At 43.7% G+C, this 13542-nt stretch overlaps 1 protein-coding gene across 4 annotated transcripts in view; it reads left to right on the forward strand.

The window, feature by feature from the left end:
- Dis3l2 (DIS3 like 3'-5' exoribonuclease 2) overlaps positions 1–13542 on the forward strand; it is a 322978-nt gene that overhangs the window by 277367 nt on the left and 32069 nt on the right. For all 4 annotated transcript variants that reach the window (XM_059278396.1, XM_059278391.1, XM_059278392.1 and 1 more), the window contains one exon: positions 13401–13480. In XM_059278396.1, the coding sequence (XP_059134379.1) occupies positions 13401–13480 (80 nt within the window). The remainder of the gene's footprint in view (positions 1–13400; positions 13481–13542) is intronic.

Consider the following 13542-nt stretch of genomic DNA (forward strand, 5'->3'; position numbering starts at 1 on the left):
TGGCTCAGTGGTTAAGAGCACTGGCTGCTCTTCCAGGGGTCCTGAGTTCAGTTCCCAGCACCCACATGCTCACAACCATCTATAATGGGATCTGATGCCCTCTTCTGGTGTGCAGGCATACATGCAGCAAGAACACTGTATGCATAATAAATAAATCAAACTTTAAAAAAAAAGAGTCTAAAACCTTTAAGGGTTGAGGATTTAGCTCAGTGGTAGAGTGCTTGCCTAGCAAGTGCAAGGCCCTGGGTTCGATCCTCAGGTCCCCCAAAAAAACTGATATTTAAATTAACCCATAATTCTTATTTATGTTTAGCCATGGAGCTTGGTACCTTTTCTCAGTTCTGCCTTGTCATGGGAGCTGGAGAGATAGCTCAGAGGTTAAGAGCACTGACTGCTCTTCCAGAGGTCCTGAGTTCAAGTCCCAGCAACTACATAGTGTCTCACAACCATCTGTAATGAGATCTGGCACCCTCTTCTGTATACATAATAAATTAAAAAAAAAAAAGCCCAAGAGGCTCAACAACCCTAGCAGGGCTTGCACCCCACCTTCCCAAAGTCTCTGGAAACATTTTCCTCCTCATACTAGGGTTCCAGCCTTTAACTCAACCTTGACCCTATGGCCAGATTATTGTTGGAAGGTTTCTCCAGTCCCGCCCAGCCCTGCGGCTGCTGGGATCCAAATAAACACACAGAGGCTTACATTATTTACAAACTGTATGGCTTAATGGCTCAGAGTTCTCGCTAGCTAGCTCTTAGAACTAAACTCAACCCATAACTATTAATCTATGTATCGCTGTTCTGTGGCTTTACCTGTGTCCCATTACATGTTGCTTCTTGGGCGGTTGGCTCATGCCTCTTCTGCCTCTGCCTTTCTCTTTCCTGTCTCTCTCCTTGGATTTACCACATGGCTATAACCTGACTCACCATAGGCCAGAGCAGCTTCTTTATTAACCAATCATAACAACACATATTCACAGCATACAGAAAGATATCCCATAGCACTTCACTGTAGTAGCAAAGTTTCTCTGGTCCCGCCAGGCCCCTGCAGTCCTGTGGCCTGCATATTAATTATAACTGCTTGGCCATTAGCTCAGGCTTATTATTGACTAGCTCTTATATTTAAATTAACCCATAATTCTTATTTATGTTTAGCCATGTAGCTTGGTACCTTTTCTCAGTTCTGCCTTGTCATCTTGCTTCCTATGTGTTTTGCTGGTGACTCCTGACTTAGTCCTCTTCTTCCCAGAATTCTCCTCGTCTGCTTGCCCCACCTATACTTCCTTTCTGGCTACTGGCCAATCAGCATTTTATTTATCAACCAATCAGAGCAACACAAATTCATAGCATACAGAAAGACATCCCACAGCATTTCCCCTTTTTTATCTAATCAAAAAGGAAGATTTTAACTTTAACATAGTAAAATTTCATATAATAGAACAGTTATCAAGCAAGAATTACAATTACAATATCTAGTCTATTTATATTTGGCAAATTCAAAGAAAATATTCTATTTTATATTTGTGAGTCTAAAGTTTCATATCTAACTTATCTTTTATCATAACCAAGGAAGATTATAATTATAACTATCTAGTCTTCAACTACATCAAAGACCTCATAAGGATATAATATTACCTAAATAAACAGGAAATGCATTGTAAACAACTTCCAAAGTTCTGGAAATGACAGAGACAGCAGCCTGCCTGGACAATCATCCGAAGTTCCTCTGTAACATTGGGGCATCCATTTTTAGCCCATAAGCCTAGTCTCTCAGTCACTTTTCCCTGTGTCCTGTAGAATGTCTGGCAGTCTCCTCTGTGAAGCAGGAACCTGAAGAACCATTTCACCTTGCAAAGTTCAATGGTCACCTTCCTATGGGTCCTGCTTGTCCAGTTTATACAACATATTATCAGCAATCCAGACAAGAGCAGTTTCTTGCCCAAATGGCTATTTTTGCCAAGAAGAAGATAAACTCCATATAGAGTGCCTTCGATGCCCATCTTTCTCTTTGAAGTAAATCAGTGCTGCCAGGAGCAGACGTGTCTCACTGTCCAGAAGGTCTAAGTTTTTAAAGCATTTTAAGTGCCATATTCTGCAGGTCTTTGAATTGTTTGAAGATTACCTACCTAATTGAACTGTATCTATGTATACCTAGACAACTTAACTAACATGACTATAAGTGTGATTATCATAGATGACTAATTATTAATCTGTATTTTTTAATTATACGTTACAATTTCAAATGAGCTGCACAAACATAATACTTTAAACAAGAGTAAAAATATACATACAAATAACAAAATTAACTTCAAATTTGCATCAATAAACTAAAATCCATAGCAGTGTAAAATATTTTAAGCAAGTTGTTGCTCTTTAAAAGTAGATTAAACAATCCACTCTTTTATTCTGTCATATCTATATCCTATATGTCTATATCACTTTCCCCTTTCTGTCTAATCAAAAAGAAAGGTTTTAACTTTAACATTGTAGAATCATATAATAGAACAGTAATCAAGCAGGAATTACAGTTAAAATATCTAGTCTATATTTGGCAAAATTAAAGAAAATATTCTATCTATCCTTTGTTTGTGAGTCCTAAGTTTTATATCTAAATTACCTTTTATAATAACCAAGGAAAACTATAATAACAACTATCTAGTCTTCAACTACATCAAAGACCTCATAAGGATATAATATTACCTAAGTAAACAGGAAATGCATTGTAAACAACTTCCAAAGTTCTGGAAATGACAGAGACAGCTGCCTGCCTGGACAGTCATCCAAAATTCCTCTGTAATGTTGGGGCATCCATCTTCAGCCAATAGGCCTAGAATTTTTTAGCTGCTTCTTCATGTCCTGTAGAATATTTGGCAGTCTCCTCTGCAAAGCAGGAACCTGAAGAACCATTTCACCCTATTTTGGCAAATTCAGTGGTCATTTTCCTATGGCTCCTGCATGTCCAGTTTATTCAACATATTATAAGCAGTTCGGGCAAGAGCAGCCTTTTACCCAAATGACCATTTTTGTCAAGAAAAAGATAAACTCCATATAGAATGTCTTTGATGCCCATCCTCCTCTCTGAAGTAAATAGGTGCTGCCAGGAGCAGATTTGTCTCATTGTCCAGAAAGTCTAAGTTTTTAAAACATTTTAAGTGCCATATTCTACAGTCTTTGAAGTGTTTGAAGATTGCCTACCTAATTGAAATATACCTTTATATACCTAAAAAACAACTAATATGATTATAAGTTTGATTATCATAGATGATTAACTATTAATCTGCATTTCTTAATTATACATTACAATTTCAAATGAGCTGCACAAACATACCTTAAACAAGAGTAGAAATATACATACAATATAACAAAATTTTATCAGTAAACTAAAATCCATAGCATTGTAAAACATTTCAAACAAGTTGTTGCTCTTTAAAAGTAGATTCAATAATCTACCCTTTCATCCTATCATATCTATATCCCCTTTTCTTCTTTAGAAAGAGATTGCATTTATAATCAACCTGCTTTAAATAAAAATAAACATTCATAAACCATATTTTGAGAATTTGAGTGTAGTTTCTCATACTACTTCCTGCTGGTTGGGGACACTGCAATCTTATGGGGATCTTGAGAAAATTAAGAATTATAGTTAAATCTTGGCTGTAGTAGGCTGTGAGGCTGGATCATCTCAGCCAGTTGCTTTGAATCTGTTTTGGATGTTGGATCATCTGGGCCATGGCTGTCACTGGAGACCTTTCAGGGGGTCTTGGCTCATCAAACCATATTAGCCTAGAAGCAATCCACAGGTTCTCATCTTCTGTGGAAACAAAAGCAGAACCTCTTTTCTAAAGCAACATATCCTTAGACACAAATTTTGAAGTCAAGATACCTTTAAAATATATATTTTAATATATATTTTAATATATATATATAGGTTTAACTCAGCAGCTCTTACAATCAGATGTCTTTCTGTAGTTAAAAATCCCAAAGACAATATAATCCAGACTTTCCGTGTGATTTCCATCTTTGTGTGGCTTATTTTTATATTACTTTTACTGTCTCTTTAAAGACTTTATTTTTTAAAATTATCTATTTCTTTATATAGCTGTCTATCATCCTTTTCCTCTCTCTTCCAACCTATGTACATTTTTTTTTTGAGACAGGGTTTCTCTGTGTAGTTTTGGTGCCTGTCCTGGATCTCACTCTGTAGACCAGGCTGGCCTTGAACTCATTGAGATCAGCCTGGCTCTGCCTCCCGAGTGCTGGGATTAAAGGCATGTGCCACTGCCGCCTGGCTGCCTACATACTTTTTTTTTTTTTTTTTTTTTTTTTTTTTTTTTTTTTTTTTTTTTTTTGGTTTTTCAAGACAGGGTTTCTCTGTGTAGCTTTGCGCCTTTCCTGGAACTCACTCTGTAGTCCAGGCTGGCCTCAAACTCACAGAGATTCACCTGACTCTGCCTCCTGAGTGCTGGGATTAAAGGTGTGTGCCACTGCTACCTGGCACCTACATACATTTTTACACACATTGTAAACTGTTTAGAGTTTTATTCCATCTGAATCTTTTTTTTTTTAATTTTTACTTTCATATGCATTGGTGTTTGACCTGCCATGTCTTTGTGAGGGAGTCGGATCCACTGGAACTTGAGTTATAGACAGTCATGAGCTGCCATGTGGGTACTGGGAATTGAACCCAGATCCTCTGGAAGAGCAGCCAGTGTTCTTAACCACTGAGCCATCTCTCCAGCCCCCTGAATATGTCTTATTGTGAATCTATAATCCTTCTCTGACCAGGAGATATGTTAAACTGCTAAGCTGCATGGCTAGGACAAAAGTCGCAGCTCTGACTGCTGACTTCGCCCCCTCAGCTTCCCAACATGACAGTGGTAATTCACTGCCAGCTCTGGGAGTCTGGGAGGCAATGTGTCCATGCCTCCATCCAGCAGCATGTAGCCCAGAAACCCCTTCTTCTTCTGCTTCTTCTTCTTCTCCTCCTCCTCCTCCTCCTCCTCCTCCTCCTCCTCCTCCTCCTTCTTCTTTTGTTAGCAAAAGCTAAATCCACCATGTATTGTGCTGCATGGCTTGGAAACACCACTGTGTACTGCAGCAGGAATCTGCTATGCTGCTTAGATTATGGAGATTGGCAGCCAGCTCCATCTCACAGGCAGCTGTTAGGAGATGAGCCTCTACACTGCTACTGGCATGAGACTATGAGACTAGGAAGCCTAGTGTGGCTCTGTTTCTGTGTGTTCAGAATCTTTAAGCTTTCTTAGGTCTATATGGATCAGTGCCCCATGTTGGGCGCCAAATATAGTCAGACGTTTTCCTGTGTCCTGCCAGCCCATGGTCGGGACAGATCTCTCCCACTTGCGTCCTGAAGCTGCTTAGTCCCAAGTAAACACATAGAGGCTTATATTATTTACAAACTGGATGGCCTATTGCTCAAGCTTCTCGCTAGCCAGCTCTTATAACTTAACCCATTTCTGTTAATTTATATATTGCCACGTGGCCGTGGCTTACTGGTATTTTCACATCTTGCTTTTCTTGGTGGTACTGGCATCTCCCCTCTGTCTCTCCAGTTGGAATGTACTGCCCAACCTTATTCTGCCCCACCATTGGCCAAACAGCTGTATTTAACAACCAGTCAGAGCAACACATATTCACAGCATACAGAAAGACATCCCATAGCACCAGATGACTTGCCCACCCCCATCACAAAGCCAGGACAGTAGAGAGTCCCATCACAAGTTTATGTTCTGCTGCCCACAGCTTGCTCTCCTGTGTGGTCTCAGCCTGTTTCTGGAAATAAAAAGCTCTTTCATTCTCTGCCCCTCCTCCTTTCTTCTTGAGGCAGGGTCTCTCTATGAGAGCCTAGAACCCAGCATGTTGAGCAGGCTGGCCTCAGATTCACAGAGATCCACCTGCCTCTGTTTCCTGAGTGCTGGGATTAAAGGCGTGCACCATCATACGCAGCAGCTCTTCCATTTTCCACAAAGAAGGCTTGCTTGGCTTTTGTCAGGGTGGTAGATCTTGCCTCTTACAGGGCCCCTTTCAAGGCCTCCTGCCTGTGACAGATCTAGAGAGCAGCCTTGTGAATGCCTGGAGGCCTTCATTTCACCTCTTTCCCCTCACTCAGTACCAGGGATGTTGTGTAGCTAGAAAGTATCCACCAAGGAAGCCCATTCCCTGTGAGAGGACTGAGCAGCAGTTAGTGCTTCTGTTCCTGTAGGCTGACTTCCCATTGAGTCGGTCCCTGCAGGGCTTTGTTATGGGACCCAGGCTGGTAGAGATGGTAGCACTAGGCCCCTTTATGTCCTGGCTAGGCTTGCTATGGGGAGTGTCTTCTTCAGGGTATTGACAAGATAGGAGCATTTTCTGGCTTCCTGGGGGTTTTGGGCCCCTGGTTTCAGTAGAGCTTATCTTTGTTGAGTGTCTCTGCCTGGATCTCCTCTGTTGTAAGTCTTCTTTCCTGCTTTCCTTGGGAATTCCTCTGCTTGTTCTCTGGCTGGGAGGTACTGGTGTAGCTGCACTGGCCATTATGTTCAGTGTACACCCTCTCTTAGCTGTGGGCCTCAGCTGGGTCACACATCCCTTTTTGAGCCTGTTCCTAGGACAAGACACTATTGGTATTGATGTCTAATCAGCAACTGAAAGGACCATGGGCCTCCCTTAGCACTGTCAGGTTTAGTCTGCCTCTAGAGACTGGGTCTGCTTTCCCATGGAGCCCCTGGATGGGCATCTCACTAGGAAGAAGGAAATGCTCCCAGTACTGCCTCTGTGTCTGCTACAAGGATTAGTGTACTCATTCATTCATATTGACCTTTGCACCTGTAGGCACCTACATACCTGTAAACATGCCTAATAATGGCTTGTCTTCTCTGAGAAACAGCATGTCGCCATCCTGGGTGAATTTCAGAGGACGGTCGTCCCTTCGTGTGTGTCCTCTCCCCCTCCCCCCCCCCCCCCCCCCGTCCCATCCCTACCTCTCCACTCTTGGCTTTTCTTTGAATACTTTAATTACCTGTCCATCTCCAAGGTTACAACAGTCTGCTGTCTGACCACAGCTCCTGGTCCTCCTACCTCTCTAGAGTTCACAAACACCTATGAGGCCAGTACACTCCCAGTGCTTTGCAATGTCTAGTATAGACCTCAGTTCTGCTGCTTACTGGCCAATATAGGTCTAATATTTACCAGCTTTCTCAAACACAGGGTAGTGTGAGAATTTAATAAGATCACAAAAAGATGTTTAGAACAGATGTACTTAATAAATATTAGTTTCATAACATCTGTCACTCAGACCCTCTGTTTTCTTTCAGTTGCGCTTCATTTTTCTTTCATGTCTGTTGGCACTTAAGTTCCCTGATCTATCTATATCCATCTGTTGCCATATCATATTGCCCTCCCTTGCCCATTATTTATCCCTCAAACCTTTCTGAAAGATCTGGCTTTGAACCAAATTGGCTTTCTTCATACCAATGCCAAGGCTGCAGAGGGTTGTTCATTAATCCCAGCTCCTTAGTGCTCCCCAGCAGTCCTCATGCTTGACCTCATCTAACTCTTTATCTTGTCCTCCAGAGAAGAAGCTTCAACCTTTATCTTTTCCTCAGACTTCTGGTCCTCTCATCAAACTCTCCATTCCTTGCAGATAAGTTAGCTTCCTCTTTCTCAGGGGAAAAAAACAAAAAACAAAACCCAGAAGCCATACTAGAATGTTCCAAATCCCCCCTGCCTGGTCTACAGGTCTGTCTGCATCCCTGCTCGCCCTTTCTGCCTTCTTCAGTAGAGAAGAGGTCTTCAGGTGTGCATTGGAGTCCAGTCGCTGGCAATCTCAGAAACAACCAGTCTTAACTTGGATCTCTTTTGGGTCTGCTCCTACTGTAGCCACTCCTTCTTAAAACCATGGTCACTCTCAGATGGACAGTCCCTCCATCCCTCACTGTGCTCCCCACTGCGTTTCCTCTTGCCTCCTCCCTGCAGCTGTCAGAAGTGCTGCTCACCGCCCCATTTCCTTTTCAGTCTGTCTCCTAACCGACTCTGCTCCCACCACTTCCCCAGATCCAGTGGGGTCCCTGTTTGGGAGGCACATTCCTCTCCTACAGGACCTTTTAGACAGGTGTAACAAACTGGCTTGACTGTTCCTTTCTTAAGGCATATTTTCCCCTTAGTTTCTTTAAAACATAATCAAGACCCGTAGCCATCCCTTCTCAGTCTCTGCTCCCAGCTCTCTCATGGAGGTGTTTCTCAAGACTCCACTAAAATCCTCTTCTTTCTATATACTCTCTCAAGACAGTCTCATTCAGTGCAGTAAGTTGTCATCTTGCCAAATGAAGCCTGCAGATATAGTACCACCGAGAAACCTCAGGACTGCATATCCAGCAGCCTTCTGACCATTCCCACCAAAACCAAATAAATCAGCAACTCCAAATGGGACTCCAACTCTTCTCCCAAGCCTTCCATCCCTCGTTGCCTGGGGATAGCAATACCGTCTGCTCCACTGTCTGAGGCAGAGAATCTTTAGCAGTGTCTGTGACACCTCCTTTCCCCTTTCCTATCCAGACCAGCAGAGTCCCATGATTTTGCAACAGGCAAAGAGAAGAGCATTAAAACTCTGGTTCTATTGCACTGTGGACAGATTACTTAATGTTTTGTTTGTGTGAGTGTATATGTGTGTGTGCACATGTGTGTTTGTGTATATGTGGGTTTATGTGTACATGTAAATGTGCTTGTATGTGGAAGCCAAGGACAACCTCAGGGGTAGTTTCTCAGGTGTTGTCCACTTTTCTTACTTATTTTTTGTCTCTCACTATCCTGAGGTTCAAGTAAGCTGGACTGGCTGGCTATTGAATCCCAGGGATCTGCTTGTCTCTACCTTCCCAACACTATTACAGACATACTCACAGATGCCCATTATGCCTAGCTTTTTAAAACATGGGTTTTGGGAATAAAACTGAGGTCCTTCTGCTTGTACTTTACCAACTGAGCTATCTTCTTAGCTCCTCTCAACTGAGCTATCTCCATAACCACATACACCCCCTCCCTCAACAAGATCTTAGTATGTTAGCCCAGGCTGTCCTTAAAACTGTGACCCTCCTGTCTCAAAATCCTGAGTGCTAAGACTATAAGCATTTATCACGAACCTATCTAATTCTTAATCTTTCTCAGCCCCAAGTTCCTCATCTATTAAAAAGGAGTTACGACCTAATGCAAGTGGTTGTCATCCAGATAAGGGAAAGCCTTCACTGGGTGTGCATTTGGTAAATATGAGTACCCTGTTCAATAACTGAGTGACCCTCTGTCCCCTCCCTCCCACCACTCTGACTTGTCTTACTGTTAAATTGTTGTTTCTGTTGTTTCCTGACCGTGGAGCTCCTCCTGAGATCACAGTGTTTTCATGACTGAGGACCACAGTGCCTATTTTATCCCTCCCTGTTTCACCTTTGGAACTAGGAGTCCCCATTACATGGTTTGATGTATGTGTCTTGCTCTAAACTGTCTCTGGGTGCCCCCATCCCCACAACCCTGCCTGAGGTCCAGGCCTTATCTCTGGAGTCTGTCATGACAGCCTTGCTCTCACATCAGCCCATCTCTGCCTGCTGACCAGGTGTCTTCTCTGACTCCTGCTGTGGTCTCCCTTTCTGACCAGGTGACTTCCTCCTCACACTCTTGCAGGCAGCTTGCCTGATCATCTCAGCCCCCTTGCCTCCATAAAGCAGCCTGATATCCCAGTCCTCCCTGACCCCTCCCCTTTCATGATAACAGAGGGGAAATGCACTTGAGGTGGGAGAAGCTGAATAGCACAGTTCTCGGTGTAGTGACATTCAGCAAAGACTAGCTCTACTGAACCCAGGAGCCAAAAACCCTGGGAAGCAGGAAAGTCATAAAACAAGATTGGGAGCATGCTCAAAATCAAAGTAGTGCTAACTTGTCGTGAAGAACTGGGAAGTGCAGATGCAGTGGAGACCCCAGGGACCTCCTGCTGTGCTGATTTCCTGACTCTGTCCAACCCTTGGTTGATGCAGCCAGCACCTGTGTAGCTGCTTTCTCCGCCCATCCCCAGGTTCCCAGGTTGGTGAGGATTCCTCCTGAGCAGATTCCTGGCCATCTGCTCTCCTGCAGGGCCTGCAGTGGGACCTGTCATCGTCCCCCCACCCCACCCCCATTGCTGGTCTCTTAGAATCAATGCAGTAGTAATACTGAGGCAAGCAGTTTCTCAGTGAAACCTTTCCCCTACATTTCTGATCAAATTTCCAAGCCACAAATACATTGCTTAAAATATTGAGGCAAAAGACAGAAACATTTCTAAGAGTGTAGGTTGGTTTTTGTTTGTTTTCGTTTTTGCTTTTTAATGGACAAAACTAATACTCTACCTCAGTTAGAAAGAGGTGAGGGCAAAGTGCAAAGTTGTAGTTGTGATAAATACGTTGTTGTACTATACTGTGATTAGTATATTGTTGATGAATATATTGCTGTGCAGTGGGTTATTTTGCTTTGTTTGGGAAGTTTCTTTTTGACACAGAATCTCAGTAGGTAGCCCATGATAGCCTTGAACTTTGGTCCTTTTACCTCAGCATCCCAAGTGCTAGATTTAAGGCATGTACAACCATCCCTATCTACTTTTAACATTTTCCTTGTTTTTTAGAATGCATTAATTATACAAAAGAATAGGTTCGTTGTAGCTAGAGTTTTCCTGCCTGGCCCACAGTCAGGACAAATCTCTCTCATCTGCCAGTCCCACAGCCACTCAGACCCAACCAAGTAAACACAGAGACTTATATTGGTTACAAACTGTATGGCCGTGGCAGGCTTCTTGCTAACTGTTCTTACAGCTTAAATTAATCCATTTCTATAAATCTATACCTTGCCACATGGCTCGTGGCTTACCGGCATCTTCACATGCTGTTTGTCATCGTGGTGGCAGCGTCTCTGACTCAGCCTTCCACTTCCCAGCTTTATTCTCCTCCTTGTCCCGCCTATACTTCCTGCCTAGCCACTGGCCAATCAGTGTTTTATTTATTGACCAATCAGAGCAACACACTTGCCATACAGAACATCCCACAGCAGTTCGTTTTGACCTTGTTATACACATACATAATGTACTTGGGTCTTAGTCATCCCCATCACTGTGTCTATCCCCACTGCCCTTGCCCTTCTGCAAAGAAGCACTTCTGTGATCATGTTCTTTTCAGTTTAGACTCTAGGTATGAGACAAGATCTGTTTGTCTCTCTGGGTCTGCTTTACTTCATTTAATACCCAGTTCCCTTCAAGTGACACATTTTCACTCTTTTTGTTGTTATTCTTTTTTTTTCCATTTTCCATGTCTGCATATACACGTGTGGGTTTGGGGGTACGCATACATGTGGAGGCTTGAGAATCATACTCACTGCTTTTCCACTTGGTTCTTTGAGGCAAGCTTTCTCCATCAAACTCAGCACTCACTGATATGGCTAGTCTTTCAAGCCAGCTTGCTCTGGAGATCCTCATCTCTGCTTCCCAGGATTAGAATTATAGGCATTTATGTGGGTCCTAGGGTCCTCACACTTAAGCAGAGTGCTTCAACCACTGGGCAATCTCCCCGGCCCTCACTCTTTTATTGCTGAATAAAGCTCCACTACGTGTATGTGAACATTTTCTTTATCCACTCATGTCTTGGTGGGTGTCTGGGCTGGTTCTGTGGACATGCTGTGGGAGACTGCTTTAGTACAGGTGAATGCACAGGTGTCTGTGTTGGGCTGGCCTTGACTCCTCTAGGCATGTATCCAGAGGTGGTAGAACTGTACCATAGGGGAGTGTGTTCTGTCTGTCTCTCTGTCTCTCTGTCTCTGTCTCTCTCTGTCTCTCTCTGTCTCTGTCTCTCTCTGTCTCTCTCTGTCTCTGTGTCTCTGTCTCTGTGTCTCTCTCTCTCTCTCTCTCTCTCTCTCTCTCTCTCTCTCTCTCTCTCTCTCTCTCTCTCTCTCTCTCTCTCAGGGGTCTCCATACTGATTTCCATAGTAGCTGGAATAAATTCTTTTTTATTTAACTAAAATGGAGGCCTGGTTAGAGCCAAGGTATACTCTGTAGGAATAGCATGCCTTTGACTCCAGTGAAGTTCCTGGCTTTGTGATTGTGAAGAAGAATTTGTTTCTGGTTTGAATGTTCATCTGGGTCAGTAAGAGGACAGACCATTCCCAAGAGCATGTTTTGCTCTGAGGGAGAGAGACATTGTCCAGTGTCTAATGGTGCAAATCATTAGCTGTGCTAACACCCTACAGGAAAAATCATAACAATGTATCCCCTAACACGTAGTTAATGTAGTTACATTTCCCCTGGTGATTTAAAAGCCCGGAGAGTTTGTAAAGATAGTAATTGGCCCCACGTTTGGAAATGCTAAGGCTGCCTGAGCTCTGTGGAATTCTGTTCTCACCTGAGGTCTTCTTGCCAGAGTCCTGAAAGAAACCAGGGTCGCCCTGTTCCTCTCTTGTCTCCAAGACAACATGTCCCTGCCCTCCCAGTGGTGTCAAATTACCTGCCTGGTTGTTCCAATCAAAACCTTGAACTTGGATTCCCTTTCTGTCACCATATCCATCAGCACATCTGGTTGGTTCTGTTTCTAAAACTTCCTGCCATGTACATCTCACAGAGTCCATTTCTCTCCATCTTGCCTGCCCAGCCTCCAGTCCCCACTCCTGTTCCCTCAGCCTCAGTACCAGCCCTGTGCAGGCTCCCATTGTTTTCCCCAACAGTGTGGCATCATCTGTCCCTTTCTTAGAGCAGATCAGGAGCCTTTCTTTGCTGTTAGGGAAAAGGTCAAAGATTCCAATATAACCAAGAGTGTCCTGCACATTTACCTGGCCTCGCCCCTCCCCCCAACGGTGTCAGTACCACTGTGGTCCTTGTGTCTACTGGACCCAGCTCCGTCCTTCAGTTTCTGCAGCCCCTGTCCCAGGCCCTGTATACGTGTTGTGTCATCTGCCCAGGACAACTCTTTGCTCCCCTCACCTGTGGTCTAGTCACCCTCCTTCCCACAGCCCTACTCTGTCTAGATCAGCTCATTTGCCTCCCTAGAAATATGGTAAGTTGTATTTTGCCTCCCCCATAAAGGTTTTAAGAACTCTCCTCAATTCAAACTTCTCCATATACCTGGACATTCCTTAGTATAGAGGCCTATAATAGACTGTGGGCCCCACAAAGGTGACTCTTCATTACTGTGATGCTCCTGTGTCCTCTGCTAGCTCAGTGGCAGGCACAAAAGGTGCTTTATGAATACCTGTTACATGCTCAGTGCATGAGCTGATCATGGTGATAGTGTGTGTTGAAGGCAGAGTGCCTGTGAGGAGTGGACAAGAGACTGAAGCACACTCACTGAAGGAGATGGATTGTGAGTCCTCCATTCCAGTGAGCCAAACTTACTTGTTTTTCTTCTCTCTTTGTTTAGTTGAAGCTTGCTTTTACTCTGGACCATGAGACTGGAATGCCTCAAGGATGTCATATCTATGAGTACCGAGACAGCAACAAGTAAGCCACCCACTCAGGGGAAGCATCACCTAAGCATGCTGGGGAGCTGGGGCAGCTTTCAG

Source organism: Peromyscus eremicus, chromosome 13, assembly GCF_949786415.1.
Source record: "Peromyscus eremicus chromosome 13, PerEre_H2_v1, whole genome shotgun sequence".
Taxonomy (NCBI): Eukaryota; Metazoa; Chordata; class Mammalia; order Rodentia; family Cricetidae; genus Peromyscus; species Peromyscus eremicus.